The following is a 24,707-nucleotide window of genomic DNA, read 5'->3' as shown; positions in this document are numbered from 1 at the left end:
ACAGGTGCCCTGGCATGTGGAAATGAAGGAACTCTCTTTATATAATCAAGATTAACTAGAGGAAATGAGGGAGCACATGATGGGAGGGAGAAACAGAGGAGACACCGCTCCGGGCCCCCCGTCACCGGCCTCCCTTTCCCAGCAGTCTGAGAGCATCTGCCCGGGCGTGGGAACCGTGTGCGGCGCCAAATCCTTTTACCTTGGAGAACGGAGAAATGAAACTGGTAATGCAGACCAGACCCGCGTCAGCAAACAGCTTGGCCACCTCTGCAATCCGGCGGATATTTTCTTCTCTGTCCCCAGGAGAGAATCCCAGGTTTTTGTTAAGGCCGTGACGGACGTTGTCCCCGTCCAGGGAGTAACAAGGGATGGCGTGGGAGACGAGGTACTCCTCCAGAGCAAAACTGATTGTCGTTTTTCCAGCACCAGAGAGACCTGTTCAGAACAGGTAAGGCACACTGACATGGTCCCGGATGGCTTACGGTGACACATTGTGAACTATTCTGGCACTTTTAAGTGTAACTAAACCCTCATGACAACCATTCGATTGACTGCAAATCAAAATCATTAAAGTCTAGAAAAAGGGAAGTTGACTACGAGGCAAGTACTTGCGCTGTTTTTCAAATTTTGAAATATTTGTCCCCCATCAAGATTATAGCCTTTCAAAGCAAATGGGGTTCATAAATACGGAGCTCTGGGGGCTGCATGTGGTCCCTGGAGTGTTCTGTTTGGCCTGCAGAGTGTTTTACAAATGAGCGAGCTGTGCATACAAACCCAGATTCTGGCTGCTCTTAAAAAATCAAAAGATGTGGTGACAGTGGTCTCATATCCCCTCACAGCCTCTGGAGACTGGCAAGCCCACCTCCCTCGTGGATGCCATGGCTACTGCTGAACAACCACCTGACAACAGAGTGTGCATGCTGTTCTTTTGGCTTCAAGATTTTTCCAAAATGACTCCCAAAACATGAAACAGAAAGTCACCCTGAGATAGGCTATAGATGTATTTAGAGCTGCCTTATGTCACATTCTTAGGTCTAAAGGCTCTTTAGTGTCTTTTTATGAGAATACAGTTACCATACACCTCCCACCCCGTCTTCAAAGCACTATTGTGAACCCACTTGATCATGTCTATATAAGAGAACGCATAAGAAACGGACAAAAATGCAAACTCTCAAAATTACTTAAAGGCTCAAAGTCTGAACTATTCTGGAAAACTAGCAATCTAAAAAGTCAGTCCTTTAGGATTTTAGGGTCTTTGTCCTCAAGGTCCCTGAACCTGAAGAATATTCCATGGTGCCAAGCACTGTCAGGCAGCACCAGGGCATGGACCAGGAAAAGTCCCAGGGGCAAGGCGGGGAGGGAAAAGCCAAGACAACAGGAGGAAAGAGGAAAAAGGTGGGAAATGTAAGAGAAAAGCAGGGTGAAGGACAGAGTGAGAGGGAGATTTGGGTGAGAAAAGGTGACCTACAAAAGGCAAATGAATATTTTCCATAGTTTTTTAGTTACATTTTAAAGTAATGCCCTTGGCTTTGACAGAGAATCATTAGAAGAAATGGCAGAACGTGTCGACAGTCTTGGCTAAATCCTTGTTGATGGTGTTGTCTATAGTTATGTTATTCAATGTCATCTGAATAAAGACTTAGATGATAGATTCTTCTTAGAATTTATGGTAGGTTATGGGGTAGAGGAGACGGGACTCCTGAATCTCTGGTATGTTCTTTCCCATCAGAAAATGAGATAAATAATAGAAATTTCCTTCCATTTTGCTTCAGCTCTCAGGAAACTAAGAGCTAAATCACAGTAACTATGTTTAACTAGATTGCTGGCATATTTATTTTAATACGTTGGGGTAACACTAATTACACTTACTAAGAACTTTACTATGGGCCAGGCACCATGCTAAGTGCATTTATGCTTTATTTCATTTAGTTCTATCTACACCTCCATGTGGCAGGTAAAATCTTTATTCTCATTTTATAGATAAGGAAGCTGAGGCTTAGGTTAATTGGCTTGTCCAAAGTCACACAGCTAATGTAGGTGGAATTGGGCTCAAATCTGAGTCTCTGGATTTGAAATACTTGGTTTTTTCTGGTCTGCCTGGTCCATATCCTACCTTTGTACATAAGGATAAAAAAATAAATTAGGAAAAGATGATTTTTTAAGAGTAGAAAAAGACAGAGGAAGTACAAACTTTAGATATTTTTCTCTGCTACCAGTTCTCTCTTTCTTTTTAAGGGAGTGCCACATTGGAGAAAATGAACTTTGTGTGTATGTCCCTAGGCAAAAATTGTTTTCCCTGGTAAACATCTCATGAAGCCAAACATTTAACTGGAGGGAAACTTCTGGAATACAGCTGTACCTACTGCTACAAATTATATGCCTTGGGGGGAAGTTGAGGTAAACATTGCAGAAATAACAATAGGAGGATGCCGCGTATTTGAATACAGCGGGTTCCTGGCCCAGTGTCTGTCTTTGCACCGGAGGCTGGAGAAAGGTATTTTGATGCAGAGTCCAGGAATGAATGAAATCAAGAAACCAAAGGCAGTAGGCAAAAATTTGAAGGTAAGAAGAATGAAGGTGATTTGGACAGAAAAGGGAAAAGATTCGGAAGAGCCAGAAAAGATGCCAGGCAGATCTCTACCAGCCATAGCTTTTAGAATTATCTTCAGGTTAGAATACATCATCATTTGTGAGCAGATAATAACACATCAACTGATTTCATAACGTGGATAAACATATTTTTGCATCTGGGTTCATATCTACTTGAAAAGTCATGTCTGTGAAATAAACTTGGTTTTTCCTTTCGAGTCCCGGCTGTGTCAGATTCCTACGCCCCGGAACAAATTCCTCTACCTTTCGCTCAGAGCGTAAGATGACAGCGCAGGCAGGACTGGCTGTGGGGGTCTCAGGTTCTAATTCCAGTCCTGTCGCTAGCCCTTAGCTTTGACATTCTGTGGCTATGAAACACAATGAAAGGGAGATTCATTTGGTCACCTTAGTGTGAGCAAGTTATTTCTGCATACAGGGGCAATCCTCAGCCAAGTGGAAATGACCAGTTTTCCTTCTTGCACAGATTCTTATGTTTATTTATTTGTTTGTTTACAGTAAATGAAATAATCTCCTGTATGTCGAAACATCAGAAAACAATACAAATATCTCTAAACACTCAAAACCTTATGGACAGCCAGATGCTTGATGTCAAATTAGGAAAACCCCATTCAAAACTGCCATTGAATGTGTTTAGGGATGAACTTGAGAATTATTGAATTCCTTAGAGCTGAAAAGGAATGTCATAATCAACGTGTCCCATCCTTTCCTGCCAAAAAGGAGAAAACTGACAAATAGACACTTTGCTTGACTGGATCAGACTGTTTCTAGAGCAAACTTTGACTCTACTTCTCACTGATGGTAGAGTTAGGACTAACACCCAGGCTTTCTACCATAGCTCTCAGCCTCTTTCTAATGTTAAAATAAACATGTATGTAATATTTTACACTAATTTCCATAAAATTGTGTTGTCTCATGTCAATTTCCGATCAGTAGCATACCTGTCAGCCACACAGTACATCCTCGGAACCCGCCTCTTGTTCCAACCACCTGTCCTCTCTTATTCCTGCTCACGTGGTGGGCCTGGTAGACTACGTTGGTGGATTTCTGCTGGTAATCCTACAAAACACAAGACCAAGCACAACATTTGATTAATAAAATACACATTGTTCACTGGGACATCATAAATCCATTTTAACATTTTAATTGCAAAGCTGATATATGTAACAACTTATATAAAAGATTTTTGGAAAAGACTCACCCTTGTTCAACCTCATACAATTTTTTTCATTTCTGCAGATTACCAGGAGCCATTAGCTACATGTATGTATTTTTCATAACTGCAAGTATATGTACCTACTTTATTCATTCTGTTCCATTCACCTGATGCTATTTGTAAGAATTTTGGTTTCCACAAAATAATTATTTTAAAATTAGTGCATAATATTTCATCAGTTCATGCAACACAATCTGCAAAAATAACTACTAAAATTATGATGCAAGGGTTGGGTGTGGTGGCTTATGCCTATAATCTTAGCACTTTGGGAGGCCAAGGCAGGAAGATCCCTTGAGGCCAGGAGTTCCAGGCCAGCCTGAGCAACATAGTGAGACCCTGTCTCCACAAACACAGAAAAAATTATTATAAGCCAATAACAGATTACATTAATAGTCTTCCCCAACTATATCTCCTCTTCTATAATTGGCAAACAGTGTAACATTTATTAATTCTACTAATTTGGAAACAAACACTGCCTTTAGAATACCCATCGTGATCCTTTGAGAATATAAGGCCAATTAGACAATTTTTGATACTCTGTAATTGTTCTGGTTCCATGACATTTAAAAATGTGCATGTTGGGTAATGGTTAGGGGAATGTCTTTGTTTCTATAAATGCATGTTCTCCCCAAGTCCTACGGGCTTGAACTGAGAACAACCCAAATATTCCAACAGCTGAGGAAGTCTTAGGATAGAATTGGTGAAGCCCGGTCCCTACAGAGCCAGGAGAAGCCCAGATCACCGTGCAAAGAGTTAAAATCAGTCCTACCCCTGTCACTCCCACCCAGACATCGCAACAAGACAAGAGTTTAGTTCCTGAGCACACAGGGCTACTTCTTCACAAGAACTATACTTTCATTCTTCCAAGGGTCAATGTATGAACTTTTAAATCTTTCAAAAAGCCCAGCAGAAATGGAAATGTACCAGGTATTAGAATTAGAGGCTAATTCAAATATCCAATATCTTTATTTTGGCTGTTATGAAATCAGCCTAGTGAGGTAACAGACTATCTGATCCTGATTCTAAAACTCTGACTAGGAGGTATATATCTGATGAATTAAAAAAAGTAAAATGAGCCAATAAATACAGTTTTGGGTGGATTTTAACATGTGATCCAAGGGGGAAAACCCCATAATAACAGTTAAATAAAAAAGGCTGGGAACTACTCATACGTGTCTGTGGTGTAGTAATTGAATATCTAATGACAGACAGGATACAGGTTTCTGAACTGTAAAAATCTATGAGCCTTTTCAGCACCACACATGTACATCCACCAGAGCTAAGAAAGCACCGATATTTTTTGAGCAAGATCTAGAGAATCTTAGAAAACTCTGGGCTACATGTTTATATTCTGGAGCAAATCAAATTATCTCTTTTTTGCTGCCTCCTTTGGAGGGGGGAACAAAGAGGGCTACAACTAGGACTGTTTGGAGGTTTACATGAGATCATGGAGATGAACGTGCTCTGTCAATGGCAACGCTCTCTACAAATGTGGATGCAGACGATTATTACTCACTATAGACGCCCCCCCACCCAATTGGAGAGGCTGCTGGATTAGGACCTGGGAACTGGCTTCCATTCCTAGGGGGAGATAAGGAGGGCAGAGCACACCCGTAGGGGGGCCTGCCAGTAAGGCAGAGCCCTGCAAAAGGCCGGTTGGCAAGGAACAGGTGTTACCAGTGTCAGAGGGTGCCAAGAGGAAGGTCATCGAAGGCACGGTGGGATCAGCTGGGTTAAGTTACCTAAAACCCTCCAAAGTTGGGTGTTCTGATCACTCATCGAGCAAACCTGGTCGGAACACAAGACTTAGAAGTGGTCGGGACGTAGTTCCAGAAAGTGGCGTGTTAGACAGCAGTGATGGCTTACACTAGTGGGTTCATAAATGGGGACACATTAGGCTACTCCATGTGATATTCTAGCAGCATTTCCCTGTATGAACAAATCCTCGGAGGTATCCTGTGTCCTTTGTGCCAGACGAACTTTATAGCTCAAAGGTAACATTTAAATTTCCTTTTCCCCGATTTTCTTGGTAATTAATGCCATTAAGTCCAAAACCATTGTGTCTGAACATCAGGCCCAAAAGTCAGTTCATCTGTTGGTTCATTGATTCTTTCAGTAAATGTTTATTGAGCTGCTACTCTGTGCCAGGGGCAATCCTAGGCACTGGGAATACAGCATTAAACAAAGTAGAATCCCTGACATCATTTTGGGGAGAAAGACAAGAAGATCAAGTAACTGGGGCCCCACTCCCTGGGCAAGGGAAAGGGTCTCGTGTATATATAGATATAGATATAGATAGATATAGACATAGATTTGGATACTACATGAAGATATATAACAAACGTCTGCAACTCAATAATAAAAAGACAACCCAATTCTTAAAAATGGGCAAAAAATTTGAACTGTCATTTCACAAAGGAAGATATACACATGGTCGGTAAAGAACCATGAAGTGTTCAATGTCATTAATCATTAGAGAAATGCAAATTAAAACCAAAATGAGATGCCACTTATAATATCTAATGGCAGCAAGGTTGTGCTTTCATGTGTTGATGGTGGAGGTATAAAGTTGGACAATCATTCCAGGAAACAACCTGACAGTTTCCCATAAAACTAAACATTTACCTCCCCTATCACTTAGCAATTCTATTCATAGGTATTTACTCAAGAGAAACAAAAATGTGTCTCCACAAAAAGACTGGCACAAGAATGTTCTTAGCAACTTTATTTGGCCAAAAACTGGAAATAGCCAAATGTCCATCAATAGGAAAATAGATACAAAAACAAATAAAAACAAGAACAAACCCAACCCGAAGTATAGAATACTCATAGAATGGAATACTGTGCAGCAATCAAAAGATACAGACTATTGATACAAGCAACATGGATAATAACGAATGAAAAACATTATGCTGAGTTAAAGAAGCCTTGCAGAGAAAACTACACGCGTCTGATTCCATGTGTATGAAGTCCCCAAATGGGGAAAACTAATCTACTAAATCAGAACAGCAGTTGCTTCCGGGGTGATGGCAATTCTTTATAACTAGGTAAGGGTTTGAGATACAGGTATTTACATTTCTGGGAACTCACTGAATGTATACTTAAGATATGCATTTCATTCTGTGTAAATTTTACCACACACACACACACACACACACACACAAAGAGTCGTTAAGAAAAGTAAGCACGCAAGAAAATATATAATAAAATTTCAGATAGTGGAATATATTGTTTAATGCTGCTGGATTTAGGGAAAAAGGCTCTGAACCAAATCACCATGTATTGTTCTAAGGAGCTGTTGTGCACCTATGCACACGAATACCCACCAAAGTTTAATTTGTCTACAGAGACATGTTTTTCCCCTTTCTTGGATGTTTCTTCCCCATACAGGCAGAGATCAGAATAAACTCCAGACTCCGCTACTCTCCTGTGGGAGCTTTGCTATGATCTTGTTAATTGCCTTTCCAACAAGTTCTTCATTTTCGAAACCAGTTCAGAATTCATCAGAAGAAATTACTCTAACATAATATTTAAGATTTAATCTCTGAACTTTTGGTCTTCATTAGCTGCATCTTAATCATGAGTTTTTGTAGAAATTTTCTATCACTACAGTAATGTTTAAACAAGTATTTTCAGATGGCCAGGTACTGACCTCTTTCGGTTCAGCAAGATATTTTGCCTTTTATTTATTTCAAAATCACCCTTGATGTTTTGCAAAAGACAAAACAAATAAAATGGAAAGCAGATGTTTTAATGATATTTCAACTGCAAATAGGCGGGGTAGCCAAAAACTTTTCTTTCTCTTTTTGAAAGCTTTACACTCTTCTATGGAGCATATGGTGTTCTAAGCTTTGGAAATAAAGTGGCTGTCAGAAAAAGGATTCTCTCCATGGAAAGCAAAGCACATATTAAAGGGAAAAAGAGCCTGTCTCCCTGTGTGTATATAGAGTACACAGGCATCCTCCGCACCTTGTCTGACACTGTCACTTAGCACGAAGTGGCCCAGAACCCACCATGAGCATGGGCTTTAGAGTAAAGCAAACCTGGATTTGAAACCTGCTTCACAGCCCACTAGCTCTGCGACCTGGGGCAAATTATTAACATCTCTGAACCTCCATTTCTTCCTCTACAAAATGGGGATAAGAATATTTTCTTCGAAGGGTTTCTGAAAGAATTAAACAATTGTCTATTAATATATAAAGTAGCACATACCAGACACACAGTAGGATGTTGAATCTAATGAGTCCCAGGGGATATTGAATCTAGTCCCGAGAAGTAATGGTAGTTTAAGTTCTAAATCACCCAGATTTAGAAGGGTCCTGAGGATTTGGGTCCACTCCAGTGCAAGTCTGGGAAGGTGGATCTCATTTTTAAATCAGACGGTGGACAGGACAGCACTTTGGGGTGAAAATTTTACACACACACACACACACACACACACACACACACACGATGTTGTCTTCAAGTAGTTTTCATTTTTTGAAATTATTAAGTACATAGTAGTTTAATAAAAGCCCAGCCAGAAAGTACCCCACACTGAGATGCACCAGTATGAAGCCTCCTCATTCTGCCCCAAACTTAGTGTCCTCATCCTGGCTGTCTCACAGTTTTAAACACTTTGTCACCAGGATGAAGGATGGCCTTTGGCCCCAGTCAGCCTCATGAGCTCATTAGAGTCTGGGCCTTGTCACACAGCCAGCATGGCAGTGGGTCTCTGCCAGGCCCACCCCTCACTCCTACTGGTGGTACAGAGAGGGGAATGTCCAAGTGGCTTCTAGAACTCAGCTGATGTACCTCACTTGGTGGTGGCAGAAAGCCTCAACCTCGACTTAGTGCAGGGGTGAGGAACCTTTTCATGCTGGAAAGCTGCATTAATTTAACTGTAATCAAATAAGGCTGCATTCAAGAAACTTCAATTAGATATACTTAAAAATGTACATGATTTTGTAAAAATCTAACTACTATGTACTTAATAATTTCAAAAAATGAAAACTATTTGTTAATTTCAACACATTAACTGCCATGTGAGTTGTATTCAACTCACACTAGTTTTGAGCTTGGGGCCTCATGAAGCATATGTAACATCTCTTCACCTTGGGAGTGGCGTGAACTATTTCAAGTTGTATATAACTCACAGAACACAATAACAACATAAAAATTTTTCATTAATTAGAAAGGATCATTTTTTTTTTTGAAGTTTTTATTCTATTTTTGAAACCCTGACCTCAAGCGATCTTCCCGCCTTGGCCTCCCAGAGTGCTAGGATTACAGGCAGGAACCACCACGCCCAGCCCTATTTTTGTAATGAGACACTGTGGCCCCAAGGAAAAAATTTTTTTCTCTAGTGTGGCAGTCAATGTGTTAAAGTCGACGAACCTTTTAATGACTTTGTTGGGTCCGCTTTTTGTTGGAAAGTATTTGAATATTTGGTTGCAGCACGGTCTGCAGTTTCAGTTGATCTTCTAGATGAGTATGAGTCATTTGTGACCTTAAGGGTGTCTTGATTTGGGTTAGGTAGGAGAATGTAGATTCACAGCAATAAGTGGTTGAAAAGCAAGAAAGCATTTTTGGGCATGTTGCCAAGATGTGGATACTCAATTGCATTTTCCATATTTCAATTTGATCTCTCTTAGCATCAACAATGACTTTAAAATCTCATCTACTGAGACCTCAATCAATTCCATCTGTAGTTTTTTAGGTGCCTTGGTGATATCAACTAGATGAGGTGGAAATGTTAATTTGAGTGTGATGTCATGATTCTCAAAGTCAGTGAACCTTTCATTGTATTCTCCAATTAATAGGTCTATAACAGTTGGGTATTCCTCAAATGATTTGGATATATTATCCTGCTCATGAATGACCTTTGCTAACTGGGGAAAATATTCATCTGAAATTTCCTTTTGAAGAAGTGTTTTGAAAAAAGATAGCTTTTTTCAAAATGCTTGGATTTTTTTTTTTTTTGCCACATGACATATATACATTTAGTTTTATCTTGCAAAAAAATATTTAAGTCATTTTGATTTGACATGATATCACAGACAAATGCTACATTTCTACAGAAATCTTCCAATAATTCACATTGCTGACTCTGTTCTTCATAAAATTTAACTATCTGTTCTCACAGAGATAAACTTTTGGCTAATACCTGTTCATGCAATAGCAATGCACTTTAGAATGATATGGCAAATCCACACTGAATACCTCATCGTTCAACTTTAGCATGTTACAAAACTGACCATGCCATGTTGCACTTGCACAAAAATAGTTAATAATACTTAAAACTTGTTGCAAAGTGTCACTTAAAGTAGTAGCTTTAGCACAAGGATTTTGCTGATGCAAGATACAATGAAAAGAAATGAGAACATTTGGATCTGTTAGTTCCTTTTTTTTAATCTGTACAATAAACCCATCATGTTTTCCTGTCATGGAAGGTGTACCATCTGTGCATACACTCACTAAATTTACCAAATTCAGTCCAACCTCACGAAATATCTTGAAAGTTGTTGAAGATTTCTATTCCCCATATTCTGTTTAGCAAGAGTGCCCAAAGTGAGTAACTCTCATAGCAAAGAAAATCTTCTGCTATCATCTGAATGAAGTATAAAACCTGTGCTGAGTCAGCAGTATCAGTTGATTTATCCAAAATGATTGAATAATATATATTTTCCTTTTGAAGTATTGCATAAAGTTGTTTTGTTAAGTGGAAGGCTAATTCATGCTGCCAATCAGTTATGGTTCTCCTTGAAAGAGGCAGTTGTTTGTAGTTTGAAACATTATTGGGGTCTGAGCATTCTTTCACAACTTCCACATCACTGAATGACTTCCCTTTTTTCTGAGTATATAAGTTGCTTCAGTAGCATTATTTCCAGGTCTTATTGCTGCTTGAAAGAATTTTCTTTGTTTTTGCTTTTCATCTTTTAATTTCTGCAATACAACCTTTCACACCTCTCCCTTTAATTTAAAATATTTGTGGTCCTTATGAGTGTTATAATTCTGATGAACATTGAATTTCTTTAATGTTGATATTGCAGTATGACAAAGCAAGCAAATCATCTTATCTTTAGCAGAAACAAGATAATATTGCAATTCCTACTCCTCATTAAAAATCTGGTTTTTCCCTTCATTGTTCTCTTAGTCTTCCTTGACATGATGGGCTGTTAGGGAAAGAGAATTAAAAAATACAGTAGAGCTCTGCAACTATTTCACAAATTCCACTTCAAACAGAAACACAGTGCACCATTGTCAAAAGCTGATAACAGACTGGCATACTTGACCCCCATAAATTCTCACCAGCCAGCTTCATGCCATAGTGGCACCTGTCAGGCGGGGAAGTTAGAACTCAGTCATGAGCACAGCTGCCATCACTTTAGCCTTTATGGCTTATGAATGTTCTAATTGTGCCGGTCAATCTGGGAGGATTATTTTGTTGAGACTTATTTTATTCTTTGGTATTTTAAATACGTTCATTTTAAAAATAAAATAAAAATATAAAAGATGAACAAAATGTACTAATAAAAATAAAAGGATTTGTTCTGTAAAATTTGGATTCATTCAAAAGGCCACATGTAGCCTTAAGGCCATAGGTTCCCCACCCCTGACTTAGCATAAGTAGAAGAGAAAAAACCTGGAGGAAACACAAGATGGTTTCGTAGTGGGGCAGGGCAACCCAGGGCCAAAGCCATGTGTCACAGTGAGGAGCGACAGGAAAGGGAGGACCCTGGAGGAATGAGGAAGCTGGAAACCATGTGTCAGGGTGAGTTTACCAAGATTCAAAGATTGTCTTGAGGTATCCATAATGTCTTCAATATAAAAACAAGCAAGTACATTTGAATTTCTCTGCACCCTTGCTCTACAGGCAGTGCAAACAAATCCACTCTGTCCTGTTTGAACTCCACCCTCACTGTTTTTGCTTTTATTGCTCCCTTGCTGATTGAAAGTGTTCCTAACCTCTCTGCTTCTGGATGTGCAGTTTTTGGATTCATGTAAAGATCTGTTTTCAGGCCGGGCGCGGTGGCTCACGCCTGTAATCCTAGCACTCTGGGAGGCCGAGGCGGGCGGATTGTTTGAGCTCAGGAGTTCAAGACCAGTCTGAGCAAGAGCAAGACCCCGTCTCTACTAAAAGTAGAAAGAAATTAGCTGGAAAACTAAAAGTATATAGAAAAAATTAGCCAGGCATGGTGGTGCATGCCTGTGGTACCAGCTACTGGGGAGGCTGAGGCAGAAGGATTGCTTGAGCCCAGGAGTTTGAGGTTGCTGTGAACTAGGCTGATGCCACGGCACTCTAGCCCGGGTAACAGAGTGAGACTCTGTTTCAAAAAAATAAAAAATAAAAAAATAAAGATCCGTTTTCAGAAAGCAGCAACCTCAGTTAATGCCTTATCTGGCCCATAGTAGAAGCCCTACTTCCACATGCATTATCTCAGCTCAAAACCTGGGGGCTGTGAAGGCCAGGCATTGTGATCCATTTACAGATCTGAAAACTGCTGCTCGGAGATGCTGGGGATGTGGCTGAGGTCCCACACCCAGAAGACAGTCAGGTTTAAGTCCAAGTGTTATTCATATGTAGACAGGACTCCTCGTCTCCAGTGCCAGCTACATGAGCTCTGTCACAGCTTCCTCATTGAGGATTAAATAATGTAAACAATTAAAAATATCATTCGCACCTCATTTTCATTACTCAACATTAGTAGCATCAAATGTTTTACAATTACATATTTTTTTCCCTCTTGGATTATTTCTTTTGGATATATAACCCAAAGTGAAATGATTATCAAAAGTTATGAACCATGTTATAGGTCTCATTATGTATTGTCAGTTCATATCCCAGGAGACAGAACCAAGTTACCAGGCTACCACAATAGATTTATTTCTTAATATTCCAATTATTTTGTTGTGTTTTCCTTTTTGTTGTCTTACTTCCTCCCTAGATTGATTTGTATTTACTCTGGCAAGAATATGCATTTTTCCATGTAAGTTACTTATGACATTAGTGTGTTTCTCTTTTGATATTAGTTAACTACAATCTGGTTAATGACCTTATCCACTTTTAAAAAATATATTTTAGTGCTTTCATTTATATTTTGAATAGTAAAATTTTTATTAATTATAATATGTGCTTTTTGTTCACTTGCTTTCCTTCTGATATGTACTTTATTATATGTCACATACAATATCTATCATATAATATTAAAGAATATTTTAAGAATATATAAAAATATTCCTATTGTAGGCTAGGTGCAGTGGCTCATGCCCGTAATCCTAGCACCCTAGGAGGCCAAGGCAGGAGGATTGGTTGAGGTCAGTATTTTGAGACCGCCTAAGCAAGAGCCAGACCCCATCTCTACAAAAAATGGAAAAATTAGCCAGGCATGGTGGCATGCACCTGTAGTCCCACCTACTCAGGAGGCTGAGACAGGATGATCACTTGAGCCCAGAAGTCTGAGGTTGCTGTGAACTATGACAACGCCACTGCACTCTAGCCTGAGTGACAGAGTGATATTCTGTCTCAAAAAATAATAATAATAATAATAATAATTCCTGTTGTCATTGATGTCTTCCATTTGATCATTAATCAGAGCTGGGCCAAAAATATTCTTCAGATTTCTAGCCACTTTGGATCATTTTTGGATATATCTGAAATTATTATTATGTGTTATATGCTTATATGGATGAATTTTATTTCTTTTCCATCATTATAGGCAGCAATCGCATAATTCTTTTTCCTTTTACTTTGAATGTCTTTTAATAGTTTGAATCTATTTCTAGAATTCTTACATATTTAAAATAAAGTTTTCTGCTTTTAGTTTAGACACTCATGGTTCTGATAGTTGTTTTATGCATTTTAAAATTTTGAAGATAAAAACTCATTCTTTTAAAAAAACTTTTCAATTTTAGTTTATTCTAGAATACATTTTCTCATGGAAATAAAATTATGTGAGTTTTGTTGAGAACATGCAATGCCTCACTATGAATTTTCTCTACTAGTTTCTCTGATGCTCAAAGAATCTCAACATCATAATACAGAAAAAAGAATTGTTATCCAAAGATGTTCATGACAATATTATCTAAAATAGTGAAGTCATAAACAATAAAAATTTCCATCAATTGACAAGGTTATGGTACATCCATATGATGAATATGTGCATCTATATTTATTGACCTTAAAATATATCATGATATATGCTCAAATGAGAAAACAGCTTACAGAGTAAGTTAACATTAATCTCATTTTAAAAAATATATGTATTTATATGTATAAGACTACATAGAAAAAAGTCTGAAAAATCGAGGACAAAATGATAATACTAATAGTAATCATCCTTAGAGGTAATTTTGGGCAATTATTTTCCTTCTTTTCTCTATATTCTGATATTTTAATAGCAAATTTGGAAATAAATATATATTTAAAATATAAAGAATGTCTCACCCAGAAAATGGTAAGGACAAAATGGTTTCATGTCTTTTCTTTTTTTTTTTTTCTTTTCAAGACAGCTCTGTCACCCAGGCTGGAGTGCAGTAGAGCCAACACAGCTCGAACTGTTGGGCTCAAGCAATCCCCCTGCCTCAGTTTCCCAAGTAGGTAGGACTACAGGCACATACCACCATGCCCAGCTTTTTTTTTTTTTTTTCTTTTTGGTAGAGAATGGGTCTTACTATGTTGCCCAGGCCAGTCTCGAACTCCTCGCCTCAAGTGATCTTCCCATTTCGGCCTCCCAAAATGCTAGGATTACAGGTATGAGCCACCACACCCAGCCTCAAAATGGTTTGATTCTTGATGCTCAAAGGGACCACAAACTGTGTGGATACCAGAGAGTCTTGCAACACAAGTTACAACCAACAGAACAATGACCAAATAAAACCAACAAATAATAAGAAAAATACTATTAACCCTGGTATCTTGAGAACAATCTTTAAGGCAACTAGTCCCTTTCAAATACTTAATAAAATGCAGTGAGCACTACCCAGACAACCTTTAAAGTATAGTCCATTCTACTTCATCATGGTGGTTATTGTTTTTGGTATTTAATTATTTCATTCAGAGAAAAAAATGCTGATAGAGAAGACTTAGCAGCTTTTGGAAATTAGCATAACAAATTAGAACCTTTGTTCTCTCTTCTATATATATTCTAATAAGGAAGGTATTTGGTTTTTGCCAGCAAAGTCTGAATCAACTGTAGTCATCCCATGGGAACCTCCCAGAGAAAGGTGCCCTAACAATATTAGTAAAGTCTGTAAACAGCCAAACAGCAAGAAGGCCATCTTACTCAATTTTGATGCAATCAGCACCCACTAGACATTTAAGGTTTAACTCCAATCTTGTGCTTATTGGTAGATAGGAAAGCTTTAACTGAAGAAGTGTCACTAAATTAAAACTGATGATGTGGGTTTTTGGTTTGTGTGTCTGTGTGTGTGTGTGTTTTGAGACAGGGTCTTGCTATGTTGCCCAGGCTGGCCTCAGACTACTGGGCTCAAGTGATCCTCCCACCTCGGCCTCCCAAGTAGCTAGGACCACAAGGCACGTGCTGTGGTTATATCACATGTTTTAAAAAGGAGTTAACATTGAGGAAAATATGGTTCTAAAGTATTCTGTGTTAAGAGAGATTACAAATAAAGGTAGCCAACAACTGAGCATGCTAAAACCCATCCCATGAATATGTATTTCACAACATGTATTTACTTCTTATCATGTAAACCATACCTCCCTAAAACCACCAACTCCATAGGGTTATACTCTGTGTTCACTACTCTTGAGTTTTAAGGGAAATAACCATATCAGGTGGGCGGTGACAAAATACCAGTTGTGAAAACTGAGATAAATGAGTTGACAAATCCCTGAAAAGAGCAAATTAATTCATTTGTCAGTTATTAGGCAATACAGAAATGGTTCCAATCTGGAATTTACAAATTAAAATTGTGATCATACTAAAAAAGTTTTATGGTAGATGTAAAATTTCCCTAAGACCCAAAATTATCATTTTCACCAATGCCTTCCACAGAAGGTTTTGTTGAAGAGGTTAATGCTGGGGATGTGAAAAAAATTTAAGGGGCAAATATACCCACAACTAAGTTGATTTGACTTTTAGACGCCACCTCCATGAAATAACACGGACTAATATCAAATGGCCAAGAATCTGAATAATGTCAAAAAAAATGACAACAGCAACAACAACGAAAACAGAACAGGAAGATAGTTAAGACATCTTTTAAAAATTCCACTTGGCTTTTCACAGTACAGTATTTAATTTTTTTCTTCACAGCCTCTAAAGCACATGAAAATTGTTGTAAAACCCGAGATGGTAAATTCAAACAGTTTGCAAGCATACTGACGTTTGCCAAGGCAAACAAAGAAGCCACTCCCCTCAGGGGACTGTGCATGGTATGAGAGGTCCTCTGGGCTCCTTATCTTACACTCGCTGTCGACCTAGAAGTCTGTGCAGTGGCTACAAACAAGGGAAGAGACTATGGAGTTTCCATTGGTTGGTGAACAACTCAGTTCTGGCCTCTCCAGATACTCTGCAGGAAGGAACAGGTTTATGACACTGGAGAACTTTGGCTGCATCTTCTACTCTGAACTATAACCACATGTTCTGTCCTTTGGGTCTTGGTTCTGCTCATACGCTCTGGAATGTGCCTGATCTTCCTTGGACTGCAGCCTCTTAGTGAATTCGCCTGAAGCACCACTTCTCCAGCTGATACAATCCACGCGACCTTTGGACACGCCCGTATGGTGGCCACTCCCTGAGCACCTGCGCTCAGCCGCTGCTTGACGTCCCCGGGGCAGGGGTCCGCGTCTGGCTGGACTAGAACTTTGTCTCCCCGCAGCGGGTGCAATGCAGGACGGAGCGAGCCCCAGTGCTGGGTGGAAGTCCCACCCCCTTGTCACCCGCTCTCCGCTGCAGGGACAGAGCGAGGCAGGGGTACGCGGGGTTGGGGGTGAGGGACAGTTACTAGGAGTTGCCAATCCACCAGGACTCGCACTGGGTTTCCTGGGCGGGAGCCCTCATCCAGCCTCACCTTCATACTGGACAAACCCGTGTTCGGTCCTTCCCCATTCTAATCATGAGAACGTCACACAAACTCCATAAGGGGCATTCTGCAAAACACTGAGATTTATACTCCTCAAAACCATCAAGATCATAGAAAACAAGGGAAGTCCGAGAAATTGTCACTGCCGAGAGGAACCTAAGGAGACGTGACAACTAACTGAAACGTGGGATGGGATGGATCCCTGAACAAAAGAATGATATTAGGTACAAATTAAAGAAATGTAAAGAAAGTATGGACTTCAGGCCAGGTGCAGTGGCTCACGCCTGTAATCCTAGCACTCTGGGAGGCTGAGGCAGGAGGATTGCTCGAGGTCAGGAGTTCGAGACCAGCCTGAGCAAGAGCGAGACCCCCGTCTCTACTAAAAAAATGGAAAGAAATTAGCTAGACAACTAAAAATATGTAGAAAAAAATTAGCCGGGCATGGTGGCGCATGCCTGTAGTCTCAGCTACTTGGGAGGCTGAGGCCGTAGGGTCATTTGAGCCCAGGAGTTTGAGCTAGGCTGACAGCAGGGCACTTACTCTAGCCTAGGCAACAAATGAAGACTCTGTCTCAAAAAAAAAAAAGTATGGACTTCAGTTAATGTATCATGTATCTTTGGTTCATCAAGGCTCGCAAATGTACCTCACCAATGTAAAAGTTACTAACGGTAAAGTAGGGGTCAGGATATATGGGAACCCTTTGGATCATCTTCTCAATTTCTCTGTAAATCTAAAACTGTTCTAAAAAACAAAGTCTAATTTTCCTAAAAGTGTATTTTACTAAGATTTAGCAATAAAACAAAATCATAAAAACCTGAACGTTTCATAATTACTTTAGTTTCTGCACTCCTGGATTCTTTATCCTTCCTGATCACATTTCCTAAAGTAGTTAACTTCATTATTTCACTTTTAATTTGAAGATTTAAATTGCTTGGAGTTATATGAGAAATCCTTTTGTAAGCATATCATAGAGTAAAGCAGAAGGAATAGAAAAATTAATGGACAAGGCATTGCTAACAGTTGGGTACACACGTAACAAGTGTGGACATGTCTGCAGTGTTTATGGATGACATTTTAAAATATTACAATATTATTTTGGTTTGAGAGAACACTGATGGAATCCCTTTTGTCCTTCAAAATGGAGATAAGATTAAGTTGGCCTTCTCTATGTCCTCAAACCTCCTATCATGACATATGTGGCCCTTAATCTTCCATATAGAGGAATCTGAGTAAATAAAGGAAAGGGAAGAGAAAAAAAGAGATCTGAAACTCCTTGGGGGGGTAGCTCATAAAGGCTACATTTTTTGCTTAAGAAACATGGCAGTGGAAGAGAAGCAATGAGACAGTTTATTGCAGGGTAAAAGAGTAAATATTTTTAGACCAAATAATCCTGAAATTGCATCCTGCCCTGGAATGGGCCCAAGATTAAAATTACACAGCTGGAAGTTGGAGAGATATATATGTGTGTGAAGTTACTTCTCAAGACCTTCAAGAGGTGGGTGTGTAAACCCACAGATGCTCACAAATCTTCACCCTTGAACCAAAAGCCATCATCCAAAGCCAGATTTGGATGGAGACAGCAGGTGGAAAGACAGTGAGGGTGGGGGAAGTTTGGATTCCACGGCTATATTGGGGGTAGCAATACTCCTAATATGTTAGACTGCTATTTAAAAAAAAAAAAAATTTTCTTACGGAAAAAGAGTCTTCATGATGAAACTTTTCCAAAGCCCAAATAACTAGTTTCCAAATTAACCTTTTAACATGGCTTGCTCTTAAAAATGACTATCAGGGCTTACAGGACCTGCTGCTCTCCTTCCTCTCTAATTATATATCATTGATCTACAAGTCCTGTTGAGTCTTTCCTCATGATCTCTGTCATATAAGATCTTTCTTCCAATTTCCCCTGTCCACACTCTGCCTTAGACCCTTCATGTCTTGGTTCCTGTGACTTCTACCTTAGTGTTCGGGCCTGTCTCCACAGAATGCAGTGAGCTGGCTGCCAGATGTGCTCAGCCTTGGTCCTGACCCAGTTGCCGAAATCTGTGTCATGCTCTGCAACAGAACCTGCTCTGGTCCTCCCCCTCCATCACCACCCCTCAGCCCCCCAAAGCCCTGCTCATTTTTCACGTACAGGCTGCTAAGGTCTGGATTTTTGTGTCTTCTCCATAATTATATGTTGAAAGCCTAATCCCCAAGATTAGATGGGGCCTTTGGGAGGTGGTCAGATCATAAGGGAGAAGCCCTCGTGAATGGGATTAGTGCCCTTATAAGAAGAGACACTAGAGGTGTCAAGATTTGTGAGCATCTGTGGGTTTATACATCCCTCTCCTGAAGGTCTCGGGGAGTAACTTCACACACATATATATCTCCAACTTCCAGCTATGGAATTTTCCATCTCGGGCCCATTCTAGAGCAGGATGCAATTTCAGGATTATTTGGTCCAAAAATATGAACTCTTAGGAAGAAGCCCCACAGAGCTGCTGACCCTTTGTCTGCCATGTGAGGATATAGCAGAAAGACAGCCCTTACCCGAAACCCAATCCGCCAGTGCCTTGATCTTGGACTTCTCAGCCTCCAGAATGATGAGAAATAAGTGTCTGTTCTTTATAAGCCACCCAGTTTGTGGTATTTTGTGACAGCAGGCAAAGCGGACTAAGCCATCGCTGCACTTCACTCCTTAGATCCATCTGGCGCTAGGAACCGCTTCTCCAGCTCTGGCCTTTCCCTCTTCCAGCTGAGCTTTGCTGGTTCCTTCCGCCCTGCCCTCCACTGCTGTGAGTAAATAGCACCCCCCCCCCGCCCCCCACCCCCCTGCGCCGGTCTGGCCTCACTTTTTGGACCTTATTCCTGGGCATGGTCACGCATGAACCCTGCTCCTTCTGAGCCTCCTCAAGGTTGTGAAGTCTCCATCGCACGTTATTTCCCCCCTTGGCCCCGTGCCCCATAACTCATCTCCAGCTTTATAACTTCATCTTCCAATTGACACTCAGGTTCATTTTCTAAAACACCTTAAATCTTGTTATTTTTATATTCAAAACTTGTAATGGCTTCTTATTAACCACAGGATAAAGTCCACATTCTTAGCTTGGGATTTAAGGCCCTCCACTAGCAGGCTGCATTTACCTTGTCAACCGCATTTTCTACCCTCAGATGCAGGGCTTGTGTTCCCAGCAGCAGGTCTATTTGTGATTTCTTGAACCCCGCTTCTTGTTCTGGCTTGGCACCTTTTCTCATTCAGCTCTGTCCACCCAGAAGCGTCTCTCCACACCCTTAACTATCCACATACTGCCTCTTCTCCAAGCAGCACACACCCCACAGGCTCCAGCTGCCCCTAAACTCTTACACCTGTGAGATCCTGGGGCACTTCCCTGGATGTTGTAGACTTGTGCTTTATGTTTTATAGATTTGTAGACGTAAGTCTTATGTTTTAGACTTCACTGTCAACCGTGCATGGGAAGGGCCATAGTTTATATAGCTGTGATTTCCTGCCAGGGCCCCGCTATGAGGAAATGACATGGATTTTAAAGGTTGAGCAGCATAGAGTCAGTTCAAATGCTGCCTCACCTAGAACCTTGAACAAGTTAAGCCTAACCTCGATAAATCTCATAAAACTGTGGGATTGTAATTCCTGCTAATTTGGGGGAAGATTAAAAAGAGATGGCAAATGTGGAGTTCAGTAAGAATTTGTGAATGAATAACAGAAGTGTAATAAATATTTTGTTGGTTGATTAGCTAAACTCTGGTCCTCATTAGCACATACGCTTTAGTATAAGTCCTCAATGAAATGACACTATCCAACTTCAGTTATAGCCACTTTTATGTTGTGTGCTAAAGTCTTCTTAAAGTGAGACCTATCTTCTCATACACCTCACTATAGAACACAGCCAAAGCAGTCCGAACATTAAAACCAACGAAACTCCCATTCACAAATGCATTTGTAAAATATTCTTTGAAATCTGCATCAAAGAACAGTCCTTGGTAGCCTTAGTCCCAAGAATAAGGAAGACCACTAAACCCATCATGCTGTTGGGTTAACAGAACCACAGGACTTTGATGTGGTCATTCCTGTCCAGTTCAAAGCCCTCATTTTATGCGTAACATTTGGCTGATTTATTTAAGAAAACTGAGGAAAAGGAGACTTGATCAGAAGACACAGTCTCCCACTCAATCATTAATCGTGGTCCTAGGGAAGGCTTTTGCCTCTTAAAAGAAGAGCAAAGCAAAGGGTATTTTTAAATTTTTTTATTTTTATTTTTGTAGAGATGCCCAGGCCCACTATATGCCCAGGTTGGTCTTGAACTCCTGGCCTAAAGCAATCCTCCGGCCTCAGCCTCTCAAAATGCTGGGATTACAGATGCGAGCCACCACATCTGGCCTCAAAGGGCATTTTTGAAAGAGCCAGATTAATGCCTTTGTAGAGACTTGTCATTATTAGCAGTAGAGGACTCTGACCCATTGCAGTATGACTTCTGTGCTCACCATCACATTCAAACAGGTTAAATGAATTACTGTACAAAAAGTGTTTAAAACAGTGCCCGTCAACGCTGGCTGTTATGATTATTGACAACATTTTCAGTGCTCATCTTGCCCTCTTTCCCATGCACACTCTACTTGGTGATCTGCCCAGCCACAGGTGCAGACTCAAGCTCACCAGCTACCATCCTCAACCAAGGCTAAGTGCACTGGGTTGACCCAAGTGAAATCAATACAAAGGCTGAACCCATTAGATTCTCTTAGGAATTTAAGCTGTATAAAAACAGACATCCAGTCAGTTATATGGTTAAACTGGACCCCTAAACCAGAGACTCATGTAGAATCTAAACTGGGTTTGGCAAACTAAGGCATTGAAAGTAGAAACTACAAGCAGCCAATAATCCCTAAACAATGACGTCTCTCTTCCATTTTGCCCTGTTGACCACTCTTTTCTGGAAAACTCCCCTTCCTCAGCTTCCTTGGTAACATTCTCTCTCAGGGCTCTCTGCCTTCTCCCCCACCCTCCATCATTTCCTCACCCACTCCTCTTCCTCGCCTCTGGTTAGGTGTCAGGGTGCTCACAGTTCTGCCTTCAGCACCCTCTGCTCTTCCCCTGCACACCCCTCGTGAGTCTCAACTGCTGCAAGACTTTGTCACCCATCAATATGCTGCGAGCTCCCAAATCTCCATCCTCAGACATACAAATGCCCAGTGGGTACGATCCCCAGAGCCACTGAAACTCCACAGGCTCCAGATGGAATTCATGTCCCTGTCACCGCCCCTTTCTCCTCCCCCATCCCTCACCACCGGTGATAAGCCACACTTCTCTCCATCGTCTAAGGGAGGAGTCATCCTATTGTCCCTCTCCCTCGTTAAAAAAAAAAAAAAAAAAATCAAACTATCACCAAGTCCTGTCAATTTTAGCTAAGAAATACCCCTTAAACCATCCCACTACTGTTAGTGGGCTAATTGCTCCTGGAAACCTGCCACAGCCTTCAGACTGGACTCCCTGTCCCTCTCCTCTCAGGCCATTCTCCCATTGCCAGTAGAGTGAAACTCCCTTGTTTAACATCCTGCAGTGGTTCCTGTGCCTTTTAGGAAAAAGTCAACAGACTTCACGTTAGGACCATGACCTACTTTTTCAACTTTATCTGCTGCCCTTCTTGGAACTCACGCAAACTCCATGCACCAGCCCTGAACAAATTATTCTTTTATATGCTTCCAAGCCCACACCTGAAATTCTCCTGACTTGGAAAGTCCTTGCTCTCTGCTTGTGTGCTTACTCACTCATTAAGGTGTAGCCTAAACATTGCTGCGACGCTTTGGCTAATCTTCCCACCCACAGACTTAGCAACTTCCTCTTCTGACTCCACAGTATCCTGTTTCTACTGATACCTCATTTCCAAAACTTACATAATTGTGAGACTCTCGTGGGGCACTTGTTAAAAATGCAGATTCCCAGGACCCTCCCCAGGAGATTCTGACTCAATTGGTCTGGGATAGGGCCCAAGAAACTGTAGGGGGTTTTTTTGTTGTTGGTTTTTTGTGTTTTCGTTTTGTTTGTTTTTTTAATAAAGTGGCAAAGGTGATTCTAATGCTTAGGAAAATCTAGGGAACACGAACCAGTATCTGAGAACTTAGGTTAGTTATGGTTATTTGCTCACATGTCTGTCTGCTTCACCACATTGGGGCTCTGGAGAGGCTGCTCCACTCACATTTGGCTTTGACTCCACGGGCCTGGAATAACTGTGAGAGTTTAAAATTTACTGAATGAGTGTTAGGTAGTTTCATTCAAACTGATTTGTGGTGCCCCTGATAGTTCATAAAACTGGTTAGTTTTTCAAGTGACCGTCATGGTCAAAGGTAGAGGGCCAGGTGCTGAGCTACTACTCTTAGGAGAGCATGGGGACCAAAGTGGTGGATTGGGTTGTCAGAATGGAAGACATTCAGAAAGAATCTTGGCTGAGTTACAGATTTGGGGGCAGCCATGCTTGTTAGTACTGTAAGATGAGTTCAACAATATTAATAAAAATCATTGTACAGAAAGATGGATGCTCTTGCCCTGAATCCCACCTCCCTCGATGGGATATATGTTCCCTTGAAGCAGCAAAATTGAACAGTTAGAGCCACAAGCACAGATCAGAGCGACACGTTGTGCATCCTGGTTCCACCAGTGCCAGCTGCTGTGTGCTCTTCAGCAAATTCCTTAACCTCTCAGTTTCTTCATTTATAAAATGATTATAATAATAATTGCTACTTTACTGGACTCTTACGAGGATTAAATGAGAAAATGTGCATAAAACAGCACAGGTCCTAGCCACTAGTTAAGCCCTCAATAAATATTAGCTAGAAAAAGAAAAATAATCATTTTTAATGATAATTAAAATATTTATGACTACTAAGATAACTATAATAACAATAATTAAGTTAATGACAATAGTTAAAATTATTTAGGCAGCTTTAGTGCTTCCCTTAGCTCAGGCTTCCCCTGCTATGAAACATGTAACGTAGAAAGAAATCTAGTGATTTCCCTCAAACATCAGGGACATTCTCCTCTATTTTCCAGCTGTGACACCTTCTCCTGCCCTATTTTCTAACTCAGCACGGAGCAAACAGTCATAGCCCTCTCACCCATGGGCAGAATATGGTTTCCAAGGACACACTTGATCCTCGCTAGACACAGTGGAGTACAGCATGCCTCATCTTGTCCATTTCACAGACAGCAAGACTGAGGTTCAAAGATGGTAAGTGCTTTGTCCAAGGTCATACAGTTGATCACTCAGGGTCTCAAATCAAAGTCTCAGATCAAATTCCAGGCCGGGCGCGGTGGCTCACGCCTGTAATCCTAGCACTCTGGGAGGCCGAGATGGGCGGATCGTTTGAGCTCAGGAGTTCGAGACCAGCCTGAGCAAGATCGAAACCCCATCTCTACTAAAAATAGAAAGAAATTATATAGACAGCTAAATATATATATATAGAAAAAATTAGCCGGGCATGGTGGCACATGCCTGTAGTCCCAGCTACTCGGGAGGCTGAGGCAGGAGGATTGCTTGAGCCCAGGAGTTTGAGGTTGCTGTGAGCTAGGCTGACGCCATGGCACTCACTCTAGCCCGGGCAACAGAGCGAGACTCTGTCTCAAAAAAAAAAAAAAAAAAAAAAAAAATTCCAAATTGAGCAATCTTTGGGGATCTTAAAAGCTCAGGTTAGAAATAAGAACACAGGAGACAAATAAGTTGCTGGAAGTCGCCATGGCTTCCTTATCAAGATGTGTTTGGGGCTGGCAGACAAAGCACAAGAGTGCATCAGTGCTGCCTGAAGGAAGTCATGTTTTGTTCCGTTTGTTTTCCAGAGGATATAGTTTGGGCTGTAAATAATGTGTCTCTTG

The 24,707-nt window shown here is 40.7% G+C and overlaps 1 protein-coding gene across 2 annotated transcripts in view; it reads right to left on the bottom strand.

Moving 5' to 3' along the window:
• Window positions 1–24,707, bottom strand: part of PAPSS2 (3'-phosphoadenosine 5'-phosphosulfate synthase 2) — an 81,278-nt gene that overhangs the window by 26,583 nt on the left and 29,988 nt on the right. For both annotated transcript variants that reach the window (XM_069461056.1, XM_069461057.1), the window contains exons 2-3: window positions 3,549–3,666; window positions 200–435 (exon numbers count right to left, since the gene is read on the bottom strand). In XM_069461056.1, the coding sequence (XP_069317157.1) occupies window positions 200–435; window positions 3,549–3,666 (354 nt within the window). The remainder of the gene's footprint in view (window positions 1–199; window positions 436–3,548; window positions 3,667–24,707) is intronic.

This window comes from Eulemur rufifrons, chromosome 28 (assembly GCF_041146395.1).
Source record: "Eulemur rufifrons isolate Redbay chromosome 28, OSU_ERuf_1, whole genome shotgun sequence".
In the NCBI taxonomy this organism is placed as follows: Eukaryota; Metazoa; Chordata; class Mammalia; order Primates; family Lemuridae; genus Eulemur; species Eulemur rufifrons.
The sequence above is the reverse complement of the archived record's forward strand: the minus strand, read 5'-3'. Positions and strand labels throughout refer to the sequence as shown.